This window comes from Podarcis filfolensis (assembly GCF_964270895.1).
Source record: "Podarcis filfolensis genome assembly, chromosome: 16".
NCBI lineage: Eukaryota > Metazoa > Chordata > Lepidosauria > Squamata > Lacertidae > Podarcis > Podarcis filfolensis.
In genome coordinates, this window is record NC_139620.1 from 34,789,741 (window position 1) to 34,809,323 (window position 19,583).

Sequence of the window (19,583 nt, forward strand, 5' to 3'; positions counted from 1 at the left end):
GTTAATGCATGCCATTTTTCTTTTCTTCGTTTGAGTATGGTAAACGTCTCAGTTGGCATATCTACGTTACTCATTCTCGAAAAAGGGAAACTAGTTTCCAACTTGTGTTCCACTCTCATATTTCCCTATCAAGAAACTCAACGAATTGCTTTGTGCAGTGCTGTGTAAAGAATGTCCTCGAGCTTTTGCAGGCTGCAAATGCTGGGTGGCATTTTGCAAGGTTTCTTGAGGGGCAGGAGAGAGTTGCAATATTCTCAAGGCCAAGAGGCTTAGTGGCGAAAACAATGGAGGCGGCATCTTCCTCATCAGTGAAGGCTGGTCCCTTAAAGCAAACGGGTCACTGCCCTGCCAGCTTGAATCTGCCCCCAGCCCACGCAGCTGTCTCCTTACTTGTATCCAGTTGAGGAGCTAGCCCTGCTTGCTGAATTCCTCCTCCTCCATCTCTGTCTTGCCCTTTCTGAAACTCAGCAGGGAGGAGGGTGGGAATGATTTTGCCAGTCCTTGGTTCTGGTTCCACCTGCTGCTGGCCTCCTTGCCTTCCACCCTACTGGCCACCTGACCCCCTGAAACGCTTCTTGCTTTTCCCACCACTTCAAGCGGCGTGAAGCTGCTGAAACAAGCCTGCAGTTGGGGCAGTGCCCTGTTCCCACCAAAATGCCTTAATCAGTGAAAAAAGAACGCTACATCACGACACAGGGGTGGAGGAAGGGGGGTGGTGGGGGCGGGTCACCCCGGGGCCTGCAGCGCGCCTGAGCCACAAATCTCTTCTGCGAGTGACCCAGCGGCTTGGGCGCCCACAGGCTCCGCGCTGCCCCAAACCGTCTGCCCGCCACCTCCCCCTCAGCTGTAGGGCAGCTGAGTGGAAGGAGGCAGGCAGACTCCTCGGAGGCCCCACAGAGCATCCTGCCCTGGCTGGCCCTGCCCCACAGGCAGCTGGCCCCGCCCCTAGGTGCAGGGCACACACGCGACCCCAGGCACCCGATTGGCTTGCTCCACCGCTGGACGCAGTGGGCTCATCCACACTTTGGAGTTGAAGCTCAGTTAAGCAAAACTCTTTGCATTTTCCATGCATCTGATAAGATTCGAATTGGGGGCAAGGTCGGATTTCCGCAAGGCACAGCTGCAGATCAATGGGAGAAGCTCTCAGCCCCAGTGGAATTAATTGGTATACACAATAGCGATCAAAAGTGTGGGTGAGCCCAGTGTTGTTCTGGATGTAGTGTTGGCAGGGAATGGAAATATGGCAGCCCCAGGTAGCCCCATGTGGGCTGCCATCTTTTGATTTCAGCAGTGCCTCAATTGAAATGACACTGTGCTGTGATGATATGGCAGTCTTCCAGCCGAGGCATTCTGGGGAAACATGGTGACTTGCCTCGCAGTGAATCGCTGCATTTGTTTGCCCCTTGAAGCATTGGGAAAAACCTTCCATGGAGGGTCTGCAGACTTTGAACAAAGGGTCACCAAGCACTCTTACCCAAACTACGGCTCCCAGGATATATTTGAAATGGGTCTGAACATGTGGCGTAGATACGCACAATATATATGTTGGTTTGAAATGTGTGAAAAGAGAAGTGTGTTCTAATCTGTTGTTGTTGTTCAGCTTTTTTGGTTTTTTGTTTTAAAGATCTTTCTTTTGTTCTGCATCTTTCCCCTCCCCTTCCCTGTGTCTTTTTGTTTTTGTTTCTGTGTATATTGCTTTGCTCTTCATCCAGAACACCTTGGACAGCATGCAGGTATTTCGGTCAGAAAATAAAACCTCTTCTTTGCCCCCTCCCCCTCAACTCCACACCAAAGCCAAATGAGTGCACACTGCCCACCCACCCCTTTGCATGAAATGCCCACGCAGTAGAGCCCTTGTTCCAAAAGCATGTTTAGTTACTGATCCAGTTACCACTGGGGGAGCCAGGTGAATCAAAGCCAGTGGTATTACCTGGTGAACTTGGCACAGAGAATGCTTTGTTACTATCATACTCTCAAGCCTGCATTTTGATGTTGAGTGCTAGGATTTATGAGCATGCCCAGTAAGAATGATACAAAAGCTTCGTGCAAAGTAGTAACTTCCAGGTGTTGCGTATGGATTTGTCTGAATTCAGATTACGTGGCCAGCTGGTTGGTTCACAAAAGGCTTATCCACCCCTCTGTTTCCCCCCAGGGAAACCCAATCTTTAGCACTGAATTGGGTTTTCAGCGGATTGCTGTTTGTTCTGATTTATCGCTAAAGAGCAGATTTTTCGGAGAGAAATGGAGGAACAAACCGCTTTCAAGGCCCGGGACAAGCAGAAGTCTAGACAAGCCCTAAATAAGAAGACATGGTTATCTCATTGTTTCAGTTGATAACGACAAGAAAGGTGTCGTTTTAACTGGGTCCAGATAGTGAGTCAAACTCTGCCAGGGTGGCCCACCTACACATCACTACAGAAGAGGATGCAGGTTTGCATAAAATGTGCATATGGTGATTTAGATAAATACAGATGCAAATTTTAAAATGATATAGTACATTTTAACTTGGAACGGGCTGTGATCTGGTGCTCTATGTGCCTTCTTAGGCTGCACACACTACCTTTAGATCACAGTTACAGTTCCCAGCAACCCTCAACAAACTACAGTACCCAGAATTCTTTGAGGCAAAGAATGTGCCTTAGATGTGTGGCATGCATCCAGCCTTAGTCTGCTGTCCAGGTACTCACTATTGTTGGGCATCTCCAAGCCCCTTCTGTTCTGCATTCTTTCTCTTTAAACAGGGCAGAACAGCCCTTCAGAGAAAGGGCACCTTCAAACCAGAGGACCGTTCTCTGACTGCCTTTCAGATGGAGAACCATTCTCTGTAAAGTAGGGCACATTGCCTCCCTCGTTACCTGAGTCCCTGGAGAACTGCTGTCAGTCAGAGCAGACAATACTGTGAACAGAGAGTCTGACTTGGTCTCCAGCCCATTCTCTTAGATAGGGAGGTCACCTGCAGTGAGAGAAAAATTATATCCAGAAGAAAACATGGAATTAATATTAATGATTTACCTTACAAGATTGACATAAGTATTACTGAGATAATACATGCAAAGATCTTTGTATACTCCAAAGGATGAAGTTAGGGATGTGGAACTTGAGATGCAGATGCTACCAGGCTCCACCTTCCACCTTCCCTGATATTTGGCCATGCCAGCTGAGGCTGATGATGTCGAGCTGTAACTTGGAGGCCTCAGGTTCTCCATTCCAGATCTAGGGAAGGAGCTTTGGCTTCCCATAGAGCAGAGATGGGGGACCTGTGGCCCTCCAGATGTTGTTGGATTCCAACTCCCATCCAAAATGACCAACGGTCAGGGGATGGTGGAAGTTCATTAACATCTGGAAGTCCACAGGTTCCCCACCCCTGACTTAGGAGCAGGGCCACAACTCAGTGGCAGAGCCTATGCTTTGTAGGGAAAACCATTCCAGGTTCAATCCCTGGCATCTCTAATTTTAAAAAAATGATCTCATGTAGCTGGTGAGATGGGAAAGACGCCTTATCAGACACCCTGGTGGGCCACCAACCCTCAAAGGAGACAGTGCTGAGCTACTTTGTCAGGGAGAGGGAATAAATTTTGGCATAACAGCCTTCACAGTCCATTGAACCCAATGTTGAAGTGAGTCTCAATTCAGAAATTCCACCCAGGAAGTTGCTCCTCTTGCAGCTGTTTTGCCTGCTTCTGCTTCTGCATCAACTGTGACTATCCTAAAATGGATGTTTTGTTCCAGGTTTTAATGTCTGCCCTAGATTTCCAAAGGGGAAGCCCATCCATGGGAAACTCTTCCCCTCATTCAACGCTTGCCCTGCCTCAACACACCTCGGACAAAATGACAGAAAGGCTGATCTTGTGAAAAGATCAGTTTTTTGGGTGTGCACCATGTGGTGGGGTGTGGGGGCTGTTAGGGAAGTGATAGTAACTCTGGTGGGAGACATGTCATGCTCCTTCTAGGGTAGTTTGCCACCTTTGGTCCCCACCCTGCACTAGACCCTCACTTGTGGCTCCTAGAAGCTGTCAGCATGCAACAGCAGCCACAGTTTTGACTGGCTGGGTAAACCAGGTGAGGGTAGCCAATGGGTGTCAAACCCTCAATGAATTAAGGACTTCCCCTGCATATGAAGACAGGCTCTGGCAGATGGAGTGAAGAATGGGTCCAGTGGTGAAGAAGAAGAGGGAAGTGAGGGGCAGATGGGGTCCATCAACCTGGGAAGGCAGTTTCTGCTGAGGTCCCTACACTCCTGCAGGGGGCTGCTGTCAAACCCCAGATCTCCTGTTTCTGGTGCTCCTTTTCCTCTTTGCAGTTGCTGCTTGTTCATCTGCCCTCTCTGGCCATTCATAGAAGCAACTTCTTTCACTTGCCATTCCCTCTCTGGGTGGCTGCATAGATTGGACCCAGGGGCAAGTAAAGCAGACTGCAGTGACCCAGAAGAGGAGGAGGAACAGCTGAGATCCCACACAAGGGAGCTGGGTTCAAACCCTGGTGTTCTGGATTTGACTAAGAGATCCATTCCAAAGTTTTGCTTTTATGGGTTCGGTAAAGAAAAATGGCCCCACCAAAGCTTTTCTGCTTGAAGTTCATGCTGCTTCCTGTTCCTGCTGGAATTATTGAACAAAGCAATTCAGCAACATCTGGAAGTTATTCATGCTTTGTTTGTTTAAAAAAGGGGCTATTGAGCATTTTCTGGAGTGTGGACTCTTGAATATGTTCTGTTAGGGCCAATTCATGGTGTTGTTTTGGGAAATGGTTTGGTGGGTGACTGGCAAGTGGTGACTGTAATAAAGGCCTCATAGTATCACATCAAAAGACCCATCTTAATCAAGCACTCCAACAGCCAGACACCCTTGAAAGTGAGGCATAATGGGGATCTAATCCCCCTCTTATCTGACCTCAACCCCTGGATGTTCTCTTCCTGAGCTTAGAATCATAGAATTGTAGAGATGGAATGAACCCTGAGGGTCATTTAATCCAATCCCTGGCAAACCAGTAATCTAATAAAAGGACCATGCTTACAGCTCAATCCTGACAAAGTCTACTCAGAAGTAAATCCAGTTGAATTCAATGGGGCTTACTCCCAGGTAAGTGGAGTTAGGATTGCAGCCTTTGCAACCATGGCTAGCAAACACAGAGAACTCTAATCTGCATGAAGTTGTGAGAATAAATCCCATTAAGCGTTGATTTCACCGTAGAACCGTCACCTGTTTGCTTCACCACATGCCCGAACCACAGTTTATAAGTTTGCCCTTCTCTTTCTGTGCACAGTGGCATGGTGAGCAGCAATCTAGGTGCTCAATGGTGCGACCAGATTGCCTCTTCATCCAGCAAGCAGCTTTGCTGGCAGGGCTGTAGCCTAACAACAGCTTAGCATATCCTTTGCTTTTATGGAACCCCAGTTCGCTTCCTGGAACTGAAGTGCCTAAGTCAGGCATAGGCAAACTCGGCCCTCCAGATGTTTTGGGACTACAACTCCCATCATCCCTAGCTAACAGGACGCAGTGGTCAGGGATAATGGGAATTGTAGTCTCAAAACATCTGGAGGGTCGAGGTTGCCTATGCCTGGCCTAAGTTCACAGGGTTGGGATACCCTGGTCTCTTGAGGAAAGAGAGTGCTTGGCCAAATGGGCCCTTTCCCTCCTTTCTTCTGAAGGCAGTTCCTTATAACCAGGGCTGTGTGTGCCAGAACAAAACACCCAAATACTCTGCACCAATGTGTAGATCCAGATTCCACAGCCCATCAGAATTCATTCTTTTATCCTTTGAGGGTGCAATCCTGTACCATCCTATGCACCCCATGATGGCTCATCTAACGGCCATAAGAATAGGAGGGGGGAGTTAAATGGGGGTCACGCCAGCTCCTTGATTCCCTATTCCCATGTGAATATGCCCACACCCACCCCAAGCGAAAAGCCACAACATATTATCTCCAAATGTTGTGACCCCTCGTGCCGTGATCTCAGTTTTGGTGTTCTCCCTTTGCCCAGGCTAAGGTCCGTGAGCTAGAGGAGAAATGTCGGACGCAAGGCGAGCAATTTAACCTCCTCTCCAAGGAACTGGAAAGGTTTCGGCAGCAAGCTGGGAAGATTGATCTCCTGACGAGTAACTCGTTGGCATCCACGGATATCCCTGGCTCACCTAGCAAATCCCTGTCCCAGTTCATGAACGGAATTGCCACATCCTTAGGCAAAGGTAAGAGCTGAGTGCTTTGGTCCGTAGAATGTCTAGAAAGATCTGCCCATTTCTGGAATAGTACCGGAAGCTAGAGCAAATCAATGCCATCATGTGTTTCGGAATATCGACAAGTGGTTCGGATATAATGCCAAACCATAGCTTGGCATTTCCCCAGTCTGGAGTCCTTCGACTCCCATCAGCACTAGCAGCAGGGTGAATGGTCAGTGACAATGGGAGCTGTAGGCTAACAGCATCCAAAGGACATCAGACTGAGGAAGGCTATACGTCATGAACAAACAGACCAGAGCTGCTCCCTCCCTCCTTCCCTTACACCAGTCAGCATGATGAAGTTGATGGAATTCAGCTTTTAGATCTCCTTCTCCCTCTCTCAACCCCCTCTTGAGTGGACCAAGACTGGAAACTAGAATCAGACCCCATTCTGCAATCCTGCTTTTCAAGACAAGCACCAATCATAGCTTTCTGTTCCAGACAAAATGGCAAGTGATGGGTGGGGAAAGATTGCTGTGTGCAAGGGGAAGAGGGTCAAGGAGTAGGGACAGGATGAGCCCAGGGTGCCTTGTTTTTCGTTAGGGTGACCACATAGAAGCATTGCCCCCAAACGTAAAAGCATTCCCCACATAAGAGGACAAAAGAGGAAGCAGGCTTGCATAAAATGTGTGCATCTGATTTTTATTATGCAAATTATAAATTTGCAAATTATGCAAATGTTGTAATTTAAATATCATACCATAGAGAGGGAAGACTGTGACCGGGTGATCTCTGTATGCTCATTCTGCTGTCTGGGTGCTTATACATAGTTGATGGGCAACCTCAATTCTCTTGCTCCTTTCCCTTCTTAAGGCTCTTTCTCTTTAAACCAGTCCTTCAAATAGAGGGTTCCTTCTGATGGAGAACTATTCTCTGATCACCCTTCCAACAGAGAAATGTTCTCTGTAAAGTCAAACCCAGAACCCTACTGTCCGTTCACGTAACGCCATATCATGTCATCGCATCCGTAGCAGCCAAGAGACACTCAATGAAGTTGAGTGAATCATTTTTTCTTCTTGAGAATATTCATGTGTTCTTTGAAATGTACCACTTCAGACGTCAAGGGAAACAGTTGTTTGTGTGCATGGTAAGAGGCTGGGCTGTGCCCTTGAGCTCTGATCATGCCTTGCTTGACTGAATGGAGGACAGGTAGAAAGGGGTGTGCAAATGTGTGTACAAAGTAGCACAAAGGTAAAACTTAGCATTCATTGTTCCACCCACCAGTGGTGCATGTCCCTTGCCATGTTTCCCCCCCCCCCAGGGGGGGATGTGGCCCTTGAGCTGGAAAAAAAACCCCAGCCCAGTGTAAAATTTGCAGTTGTCTATTCCCTTTACATTTTAAGGAAACAGAGGAAGTATTATAATTGTCACGGTCTGGTCTACAGGTGATCAAAGTCCCGGCTGAGGACGTCGGGACTGGGGGCAAGATGGCGGGGTGGGAGCAGGAACGGAGTCCAGAAGCCAGGAGTCAGGAAGTCTAAGGGTCAGAGAGCCGGGAGTCAAGAAGCCAAGGGTCAGGAAGCAAGGAGTCACAAACTCAAGGGTCCGAGAAGCAAGGAGTCAAACGCAGCAAAGCAGGGAACGTGTTGCTGTGGCAAAGAGCCGAAGGGAAATGCTAACCTTATATCCCTTCCCGGCTCTTGCCACCAGGTGCTGTGATTTACCAATCAGCCTCACCTGTGTGGCTGCGCCTTGCCTCTTCAGAACAAACTTAGGAAGGCCCCAGTCCTGCAAAGTCTTATTGGTCACAGGGCCTGGCTCCTGCATGCACACCTGACAATAATCTAGAAATTGAAGAGGAACATTGCAGGGTCATCATTCCCTCTGTTCCCACTTCTACTTTCTCTTGCCTTGCTGATTGTAGCGTTCCTTAAGTTGTACATTTCCTAAACCATCACCTAAAAGCAGTGGCACAGCTAGCCACTCAGGTACGCACGTCCTGCAGCCGGGGGCAGGGCAAGCCACCCATGGGGATGGAGGGCGCTGCATGGAGCCTCTCCACCGCCACCCACTCAGCTGTAGGGTGGCTGAGGGAGAGGTGGAGGGCAGGCGCAAGTCCCATGCTGCCGTTTCAGGCAGTGCGGAGCCCGCAGGAGCCCAAGCCCCCACGTCACTCCCAGGAGAGACACGTGGCTCAGGCACGCTGCAGGCCCCACAGTAAGTGCCGGTCCCCGCAGTGTGGTGCCCAGTGCCAGCCGCATTTCGTTGACTGAACTAAAAAGTTTTGTGAGCCCGTTTTTTTTAAAAAAAGCAACCTCACGTTTTTGTCATTTTGTCATCTCCCTCAGTGATGGCACCCAGAGCAGACCGCACCTCCACACCCCCTTCCTCTGCCTAAAAGCTTTTGTTTGGATCATCTGGGGTGGTGGTGGGGCTTTGGCTGAGGCTTTTCTGTCTTGCCAATAGTAGCTACTGCTAACTAGCAGGGCCTTGTCTCCTTAGCTTGCTTTTAAGTGCATCAATAATTTCCAAAGGTCACAGCTGCAGCGCTGGCTGGAGGGTCACCCGAGGACACTTGGAACCATTCCAGTGTGCCAATTTGCACACGTAGTTCTGTCTCCCACAGGCCCTTGCCCTCTCTCTGATGAGGCTTGGCACTGGCAAGTTGGGCCAATTCGGATGTCACATGTGCATGTGCTTATTATTGAACAAACGCTTGCCAGTTCAACTACAAAGCTGTGTGTTGTGAGTTTCCTTAAAGCTAGCAGACATCTGATATTGGATTTCTGGGTGAGTTTAAATAAATGTGCATGTATCTGGCTTGACCCTTATATGAAGTTGTGGGCAGAGCCTGGAAAGGCTCGTTTTAAAAAGGAACTAGTCCAAATTCAATTTGTCTGAAAAGTAACTAATTCCAGCTAACACTCATCCTTTTACAAAATGAATTCGTTCTGTGCACGTTTCAATTCAAGTTCATCTGTAGGTTGAGGCAGGGGTGGAATTAAGCATTCAGAACGTTACAAACTGCCGCAGTGGAAAGCATCAAAACACTCTCACACACAATGCAATGTGAATAGTTTGATTTATTCCCCCCCAATGATTGTGAATCTTAAAGGCCCAAAGAGTCTATAAACAGTTAAAAACACACACACGTGAGAATGAGCTCGTTCAGAGTTCTACCCTGAAACAAACTTCATTCATGCTTAGGTCACCCGGCAATTATGGGAACTGCTTTCAGATATCTTTGAGCGGATTTGGTGCACTTTGTTAAACACAACCTAGTTCAATCCAAATTCTGCTTGTGGGAAACATTCCTGCTTCTGTGCAGTGGCGTAGCGTGGGGGGTGCAGGGGGGGGCCGGCCGCACCGGGCGCAACATCTGGGGGGTAGGGTTAGGGGGCGCAAATCCACAGGTTAGGGGGCGCAAATCCACGGGTTAGGGGGCGCAAATTACTTGCCTTGCCCCGGGTGCTGACAACCCACGCTACGCCACTGCTTCTGTGTATACAAGGAAACCTTACTGGGCCATACCCAGCGCCCAGCAGATATTCCTGATAGTATGCAGACATCTGAGCAACCATCATTTCGGATTTAATAGATTTTTACCCTGCTCTTCAAATAGAATTTACCAGGGTGACCAAACACAATGCCTTGCTGGAGGTCTAAGTGGAGGTTGGAAGATACTCTGTCAGGGATGCTGTAGTTGCGGGATTCCTGCACTGAGCAAAGGTTGGACCCTTGCAACTAAGGACCCAACTTCCATAACATTCTTCTCTCATCCATCACCTGGACCGGCTCTGACATTAAACAGAGTGAAGCATCTGCCTCAGATGGTGAATGTGGTGGGGTGCTGGGGCTGGTGTTTGCAAAGATGATTTTCCTTCCAACCTGTCTTATCCAGAGTCAGCAGTGTTTCTGCTTCATGGCAGTTCGGTTTCAGCCAAATAGTATGTTAGTCGCTGTCTGCTGTTTAATGGAATCTACCTAATTATTTCTGCAGCTAATGAATTTAATGTAATTATTGACATTATTATTTACACACTATTTATTTTAATGCAAAGGCTGTTCACTTCGATGCAAAATATGCACAGTTTAAGTGGGGAAATGACCATTATGATTGCGTATCATTTTTAGACTGAAAATGAAAACAGCAAGTGCCATTTTGTATTTATTTACAGTGAACGCTCGGGTTGCGAACGTGATCCGTGCAGGAAGCACGTTCGCAACCCACAGCGTTCACACCCCACAGTGCCATGTGCGTGCACGCATGAGTTGTGATTTGGTACTTCTGTGCATTCGCAAAGCGCAATTTAGCACTTCTGCGCATGCGCGACCCCCGAAACCCAGAAGTAACCCGTTCCGGTACTTCTGGGTTTTGGCGTGTCCGTAACCCAAAAAAACACAACCTGAAGTGTCTGTAACCTGAGGTATGACTGTATTTTATTTCAGAAAGTTTATATACCGCTTGACTGTAAAAAAAAAGTCAATGCTGTTAGCATAGAATAAAATGATCGGAAAAAAACATTTCAAAACAAAAAATCAGCAATAAGCCAAAAAGAGATTAAAGCATACATTCATTTGCTGGGCTGATTTCTATTGTGGACATGGGACAAATGAGCGAACACCAGCAATTACTGCTTCTCTCTGTATTTTCATCAGAATTCTTTGACATTCCTGGGTGTTGAAGCAATCTATTTAAACTTCCATAACCTGAAAAGCTGAATTATGGACTGTTGCCATGTGTACACACTTTGGGTTCAGAGCTGGGACGTGGGAAATGTGAAAACAAAAAGCTTTGTCAGGTTGCATTAAACTGTACAAGCCAAATCCACTTTGAAAAGTCACACAAGTCTTCCAGCTGCAGCCAATTGGGAATCCGTTCTGGGTAAAAAGATAGCAATCTTCTTGGCACAGCCAATCAGTAAGATATTCTGTTCATCAGATATCAAGGACAGTTTAATGCGCTCTCCTGGGCGTTCAGAATAGTCCATAATTGATCAATCAATAGCAGTATGAATTACTTTGTGCAAATGTTCTTTAAGTGCTGCTGGCTAATTTGTGCCCTGAGACCTTTAAATTGAGGAGTCTGCCACACTGCAGTGTTTTCTGTTAGTGAATACTTTTGCTTTCCGTGGGGCTCTTGCCTGGGCCTTCTTTAGGAGGTGGCTGAATACCAGCTTCTGGGAATTACAACTGAGGAGGGCACTGTTGCACTCACGTCCTGCTTCCAAGTTTATCAGAAGCATTGGGATGCTCAACGTAAGAGCAGGGGGCGGGACTAGTTGGACCTTTCTAGTCCAGGAGACCCTTGTGTTCTTAAGGCCATTCCATACAAGGCTGAATTTGCCATTGAGCACCCCATCTCCCCAACCCACATGCCCCACCATGCATACTTCATACCCTCCTTGTTTTCACCTCACTGGAATGTGCCCTTGAATTCAGACAATGCCTCTTGCTCGCCTGGATGGACAGACATGTGTGAGTGTAAACAAAATGGTTGGTGTACAAATTGTTAGACTATTCCATTCCACCTTAAGGGACAGGCATGATTATTGTGTGTCACATGCCTGTTTACATTCCAGCACAGCTTGCTGGGAACTTCCGTTTGTGTATAGCTTTTGCTTTTAGCGTTCTTGCTTTGGACACGAAGGGGATCAGACATGTTTTCCTTTTGTCCGGATGTATGCTGAATAAACTGCTTGTAAATATGCTTACACAACCTCTCCTGATGCTTCTGTTTGCGCGTTATCTCTGCTGAGTTGCGTGCCCCAGCTTCTGAAGCTGTTGGTTGCAGATGCTGCAACAAGGACTGGAGATTGACCTGCACACTGGCCAGTGGGCTGGAGCTAGCTGGGGGCCTGCCAATTGCCCCCATTTCCTTGGTTGTATGCCTACACAAATGTCTTTGCTCCACTCACTTTTGCTCTGGGCTCTCTGCCCATCACCAGTAGCATATGGGCCTCAGAAGGTTGCCCACAAGGGAACGATGTGTTTCCCAGGGGTCATGAAGGTTCTTCAGCCCTGGTCTAGATGAATGCGCTCAGGCGACTGGGATGATTTCATTTGGGAAGGAATGGTGTTCACAGTTTACAGTGCTTCAGAATAATTAAAGCCAATTGCAGAGGATGAGTCATGGCGTCAGCCTCTGAAAGCCAGCTGTTTATGTGCTTCAAGACGCTTTCTGGAGTTCAGAACAGAATCTGGGGAACTTGGGCTGACTAGCAGATTTCCTGCAGATCCCTTCCAGAAATTGAATCAGTGGTACGCTTTAAGTAATTATTATTATTTATTAAATTTGTATACCACTCTTCATCCGTAGATCTCAGGGCAGTTCACAACATAAAAAACACAAAATACAGTGGTACCTCTGGTTACAAACTTAATTCGTTCTGGAAGTCCGTTCTTAACCTGAAACCATTCTTAACCTGAGGTACCACTTTAGCTAATGGGGCCTCCTTCTACCGCCTGCTCATCCTGAGGTAAAGTTCTTAACCTGAGGTACTACTTCCGGGTTAGCCAGAGTCTGTAACCCAAAGTGTTTGTAACCCAAGGTGTTTGTAACCCAAGGTACCACTGTACATAATAAAACAAAAACAAACACAAACCAATAACCCTCCAGTCATCTCATGGAGGAGGCACATGAATAATGGCCTTGGGCAATGATCGCAGGGTCTGACTCGGTCCATATGAAGAGAGTTGGTCCTTGAGGTATTGCAGTCCTGAGTAATGTCAGGCTCTAGACTTATTTGTCTTACTCCACTCCCTCTTTAAGATAGCAGTGTGTCTTCTTTTACTTAATTCAAAATCTAGCTAACCAGGGTCTTGTGAATAGGGCCCTGGAAGCCTGCCTTGAGAGCACCTCTGGGCCAAGCACCCACAAACGTGAGTTTGGAAAGGGTGCACCCATATTTGTGTACAAGCAGGAGGGGGAAAGTGCATTGGCTTCTTTAACCAAAGCATTGGGACTCCATAGGGCTTTTTGACAAGGTGCTCATACCCCATCCGGTGCGGAATTAGGTCCTTGACTTTTTGACAAAATCTATAAATGCTGCAGCAAGTTGTGTCTGCAAAATGGCCGTTTTGAAGAAGCAGGGTTCTTTTTTTGAGGGGGGGGAGGGAGGGACGTGCCGTACTCTGTTTGCCTCTGCTCTACACTGTTGTTCCCTGGGAGCTGCAAATATGGAAGCAGAAAATAGCAAATGGAGCCTAATTATATCAGCAGTAGCAGCAGCTGTAGCAAAGCCACAGCGGCCAATTTAGGACGGTGCTGACATCCTCAAATATCCTCTCCGAACCTCTCTGCCTCCCTCCCCTTCCTTTTAATTAAAATAGTCTACAGTCTACTTTTCAAAGCCTGGATCTATGCATATGGTTCAGGGTGAAAATTTATATCTGACTCATCCAGGTCTCTGACTCGAAATCAGTTCAAAAAATGAGTTTGCTGTTGCCTGCTCTTTTCTGCTCTCTGGTGTGCTTTCAAGAGCCCCTTACACCTGTCATTTCTTCCCTAGCCCAGACTACATGTTGTGGGGCTTCATAGCCCTGGTAATTGCAGATAGACAATGCAATGCTTACATACAATGCTTATTGTCATGCTCCACCCCACCCCCCCTTTGCTGTAAAACAGTTGCCTGGAGGTGGTGATGCCATCGTGCAAGGTGTTGCTGCAAACTGCAAACTTAGGACCAATCTGAAGAGTCCTTGTGGTATAGCCCTTTCCATCCAGAAAGAACCAGGTTTAGTGTCCAAATATAGAGAGAGCTAATCCCAGCTTTCCTGAGTGAGATACACATGTTTGTGTCCCATTCTTACATTACTCCTTCCCCCATTGTTTGGCCATGCTTTAAAGCTCTCCGGGTGCCTGCAAAAGACCCATTTATTAAGGGTTCATCCTGATTTTCTTGCATAAAGCTTCCATGAGAATTAGATGATGCCTGCTTTTTATTGAGCATTCTTTCTGATTTGTTTGCAAGGCAGTTATGCCAGAATGAACGTCCTGATTTGATTGTGAAGTGGTTATGTATTTCCATGAATCAATCATATATCCAATACCTTCTTTATGCATTTCCCCATCACTTTCCTAACAGCAAAAGTGGATTCGTTGGGTTCACACCCACACCATACATTTAAATCACATTCAACACACATTTAAAACACTAGGCGTCTCCCAGGGAATCCTGGGAACTGTAATTTAGCCATCACAGGACTGCAGAATTGTTTGGGGGAAGCCATGTGCTTTAAATGCATGGTGTAGATTTGTGACAGAGAGCTTTGATCCACTTTAATTGCACTCTCCTAAATTTGAATGTGTGGAGAGGCTTATTATGGCCATTCTTTTCATGTGGTAAGCAGTTAATTTGCCGGAGTTCATTACCTAGTCCTGGCAATTACATGCCCACTTCAGCACTAAGCTTTCCCTGCCACACAATGTGTGAAATGGTCCAAAATGTGAGCAAGTTAAAATGAGACAGATACACCATCCCTTTGCAAGTTATCTCTGCCTCCCCCCCCCCCGCTTAAGATTCACAAACATTTCCTTCTTGCCTGCTGAAGTTTGAGCCATCAGCCTCTGTGCGACTCTATGCAGAGATGGCATCTGGTTCTGGAGGGCTCCCTGCGGTCTGGACTCTTTAGCCCTGTGGAGTGCCCTCCATTTTGCCTAGGGTAGAAGCGATTTCTCAGGGCAGCTATAAAACAAAATGGCTGTGTTTCAGAAACACTCAAGTCTATCTTAGCACCATGCAGATACTGCAAGTAGACTGCAGCTATGCCATAGAGACATAGACTATTAATTTCTGGGAGAATATGAAAATAGTAGTAAGGTCCATGCCTAATGCTGTTTAGGCAGCTCTTGGTATGAAAGTTGTGCTTTTTGGAAATGCCCTCAAAACAGCAATCCCAAACATACCCCCCCATTTTGTTTGTCACTTTCTTTGTTACCCCTTTAGAGCCATTTCTTCTCTTTCCTCCTCCACACATTCCCAGCCAATTAGGGATCACACTGTGAATGTGATAACATAAGGTCATCCAAGGGTAGTCAATGTTGTTGACTCTCCAGATGTTATTTGGACTCCTCCTGTTGGAGGGTTGATGAAAGGGGTTGTCCTGCAACAGTTGAAGGGTGCCACACTGGTGATGTGGTGATGTCAGTAGATGTAAGTGAACACAAAGGCTTGCAATTCATGTGAGAAATGCATCGAGGGGAGGCATTGGACTCTTAGCAAAGACAGCAGGGCTCCCTGATTTGTTGTCATGCACCTATCTGGTGGATTCGTTGCCAAACAGGGGTCAGCAAACTTTTTCAGCAGGGGGCCTGTCCACTGTCCCTCAGACCTTGTGGGGGGCCAGACAATATGGGGGGGGGTGAACGAATTCCTATGCCCCACAAATAACCCAGAGATGCATTTTAAATAAAAGGGCACATTCTACTCATGTAAAAACACGCTGATTACCGGACCATCCACAGGCCAGATTTAGAAGCCGATTGGGCCAGATCCGGCCCCTGGGCCTTAGTTTGCCTACCCATGCCATAGGACAGTAACAAGGAGAATTGGCCTTTGCAATTGGCCTTCCTCCTCAAATCATCCTAAACAGCTGCTCTCCTGTTCAACATTCAGCACCTTTGCTGTTGGACAGCTCCCCTATCTTGTTCAGAAGGCCAGAAACAGCACATTGCAGCCTTAAGAATCCCCATTTGGGATGTTCCTTGAGCTCCATGTGGGAAGCAACTGGTGTACAGGATTTGGAGGAGGCAGATGGGATTTGAAACCAACTCAATACCATGTAGCCAATATGATGAGCTAATTGATACCTTTTGGGGAAAAGTTAGCTCCCTCCAAAGCTCTCTCTTTAAAAAAATAAATACTCATAATTGGTGATTGATTTCCAAGTCAAGCTGAGAGGAGTTCACTCATTACTAATCTTCATATGTTCAAGCTACCACTCTCTTGATACACCTTTCTGGACTCTGGGTTGGTTCTAGGGGTACAGCTGGTCCTCTTTGGAGCCCACGGACATCCTGTTGCCAATGTTAGTGTATGGAAATGCTTAGGAAGGAGGGGAAGTTGTATCTCATCACTGGTTGTGTAATGGGAACTGTCCAAAAGATGTGATTTGATGTTCATGCAGCATCATCGTCAGACTAAGTAACATAGGAAGTTGTCAGAGGTAAGCCAAGAGATGGGGGGGGGCAGGAGTCCTGCCCACCTTTGTAATCTAAACACAGTAGCTAAGGGGGCTGGAACTTAAGGTGATGGAACTGCCATCCCTAACAACAACAACAACAACAACAACAACAACAATAATTTGTGTGTTGCTGCAAGATTGCCACTATACCTGCCAGTTTCCTGAGATGTTACTTCCTTTTTCTTTTTCACACAGGTCATGAAAGCTCCTCAGGAGGCCACTGTGTGATCTCAGAGTTCATACGACCCCTACAACTATCCGGGGACAAACCAGAGCAATTGTCCATCAAGCCAACTTTCCTGTCCCGGTCACGATCTGGCAGCCCAAGATGCAGGTTTGAATCAGACGTAAGTTGAAAATGGCTTTGGACAAACCTGACTCTTCTTCAACTGTTGGGACTAGTTTTTAGTTAAGAAGGGCTCATGATATAGATCAGGCTTAAGGAACCTCTGGCTCTCCAGAGGTTTCTTAACACACACACACACACACACAGAGAGAGAGAGAGAGAGAGAGAGAGAGAGAGAGAGATATTCAGTTTTCAAAAATTTACAGATACACACCTTAAAATCACATACTTCCAATACATATGCATATTAAACTTCCCCCCTTTGGTGGTTTCTTTTCTGAATTTTTAACACTTCATTTCCCACTGTACTCCATTTTTTAGTTATTCTAGAATTTGTCTTGATAATAATTTTAATTGCTTGATTTAAGGTAACCCTACCAATGCACTTACTTGCATTCCATAATTTTTCAGATATTCTACAAATGTTCCCCACTCTTTAATCATTTCCCTCCCTCTTGATTTCTTACTGCGCCTGTTAATTCTGCCATTTCGGCATAATCCATCGGTTTAATCAGCCACTCTTCCTTGGTTGGTACAGCATCCTCTTTCCACCTCTGGACAAATACCATTCTGGCTGCAGTTGTGGCATACATAAACAAATTTTCAGGTCCTTCAGAATCACTGTATTCTGCCTTTGGTCATGCTTGCTGGGGCTAAGGGGAGTTTAGCAACATCTGGAGGGCCAAAGGTTCCCCATACGTGATGTAGGTAACATGATTGTTTGCACCAATCCCAAGGAAAATGGTCGAGTTTGCATGTTGAGTACAAACAAAAGTCAGAATGTTTTATTATATTTTTAAATTTTGTTGGAAGCTGCCTAGAGTGACTGGGGGAACCTAGCCAGATGGGTGGGGTATAAATAAATTATTATTATTATTATTATTATTATTATTATTATTATTATTATTATTGGAACAAAATTTGAGGAACCTTGGAAATGGCAAATTTCCTCCTCTCCTCACACCCCTGCTCCCGTATCCCCTTATGCCCCTCCAGTCCTTTTGAGATGAGCCAAAATTCCCTATTTTGTCCAACCCAGTGAACTATGGTTTTGCACTTGCCCTGCAAACTAGGCTCATAACCTAGGATCAAACCCCAGTTTCCAGGGCAAGCAGAATCCATTATTTGCTGCTTCTGGTGAAATGGCAAACAATGGTTCACCTCAGGCATGGCTCAAGGGGGAGTTTGGTCATGGTGGGCAGGGGAAGGCACGCTGATTCTCATTGCTCACTCAAGAAACGTAAAACTTTGGTCTGTTGCTATGTCTGAACACTCCGGTGTTACCTGAGCAGTTACTCCTGTAATGATTCTAGACCTCTTCCTGTTTTAATTGCTGGATAACCAGACATATATAATGTAGAGGGAGCCTTGCTTCAATGGAGACAGCCAAGAAGAGGGTACACACAGCTCTGTTGGTTTTTTAAATAATGATGTCAGCAGTGGTGCTAGAGGGAAAACGCACTCTGAATAAGATATAAGAAAATGATATTGAAATGTCAGGACATGCTTATGGGGGTAAGTTTACACTGTGTTTTTCTTTTTTTCTCGCCATCCCAACATTTTAAAAGAAATGCTCTTGTATGTGTTTATGCACATATGCATTCATCTTTCACTTTACTTTGTATGGTACTTGATACTTGAATTAACAACATGCACCCCACTTACATCAGGAATCAGTTCCACTCCCAAGACGAGCAAATTCCCAAGTGGGGCCAATCCCAGTAGTGTTTGCATTTTGAACCAAATGTAAAAGGTGTCAAACACAAGCCCCTCTTGCAGAGTGCAGTTTAAGACTTCAGATTGTTCCTTTGCAGACACATCAAGTTGGACAGTTTGACATTAATGGGGCAAAAGTGTGTATACCTTCTATACACACTTACCTCAGAGTAAATCTCATTGAACTGTAGGACTTTCTTCTGAGCAGAAAGGAATAGGATTGTACTGTTTGTGCATTGCAAAACAGGTTGGATCAGAGTACGCTGCAAGCCGGGGGGGGGGGAATATGTTTGTGTGTATTTTAAGCAGCTATCGCTCTATCTTACTCCCACCACTCTGAAAATAGGACGCTGGCACAGAGACCCAGGTTGGCTTTCCTATTATGCTTTACTTCGCTTGCCCTTTTTTCAGACATGAATTGCTCATTGTTTGCCTTTTGTATTGGTAATTACGGGGTGCGTGTGTACCCCACGTGGAGATTTTGGCTCGGGATACGTTCAGCGGTGCAGTATCCCCGAGAAAGGCAGAGAGCTATATTATGTTGAAAATGCTTCAGGAGAACTCAGGCTTTGAAAAGTCAAGCCAACAAAGAGGTTCTTGACATGGGCAATTTTCAGAAATTGCAAGCTGGCCTCGGCCATTCCACAAAGACACCATCCATTTACTGTCTTGGTGATTGATAACAAGGAGGGGGAAGCAATCTCCCAAAGCAATTATTATGGGCTTGGTTATGAGTTCTATTGCGTGCCAACAGAGTGGAGAGAAGGGCTGTGTTATTTTCTCCACGGGCTACCAGGGCATGAGTGGGAAGAAAGTGATGGGCAAAACCTTTTTGGGTTGTTTGCGTTTTTCTGTGAGGAGGTGGGTGGATTGAGAGTGGGTGGCCAGGAGCACATAGCCCCCCAGGAATCAGATAGGTAGAGTTATTCATGCAGGCTGTTTTGCTGTCCACAGTAACTTCATGATGGTGCAGGAACTTTGTTGTAAGTTTGAGGGCACATCTAGAAAGGGAGCCCATGCGTACCTCCACATGGGTTCAGCCTGTTGTATCTGCAGTACGAAAGATCAGGTAGCAGGTGGTGCAAGACCTTCCTTTGCCCGAGTCCACAGCCAATGAGAGAAGACGATACTGGGGAAGGTGGACAAAAAGTCTGACGTGGTACAGCAGCTTCCTGTTGATCTC

The 19,583-nt window shown here is 46.5% G+C and overlaps 1 protein-coding gene across 5 annotated transcripts in view; it reads left to right on the forward strand.

Moving 5' to 3' along the window:
- RIMBP2 (RIMS binding protein 2) overlaps positions 1 to 19,583 on the forward strand; it is a 260,412-nt gene that overhangs the window by 190,631 nt on the left and 50,198 nt on the right. For 3 of the 5 annotated variants that reach the window (XM_083589685.1, XM_083589684.1, XM_083589686.1), the window contains 3 exons: positions 1,713 to 1,733; positions 5,979 to 6,183; positions 16,534 to 16,685. In XM_083589685.1, the coding sequence (XP_083445811.1) occupies positions 1,713 to 1,733; positions 5,979 to 6,183; positions 16,534 to 16,685 (378 nt within the window). The remainder of the gene's footprint in view (positions 1 to 1,712; positions 1,734 to 5,978; positions 6,184 to 16,533; positions 16,686 to 19,583) is intronic. The other 2 variants (XM_083589688.1, XM_083589687.1) reach the window with 1 other exon arrangement.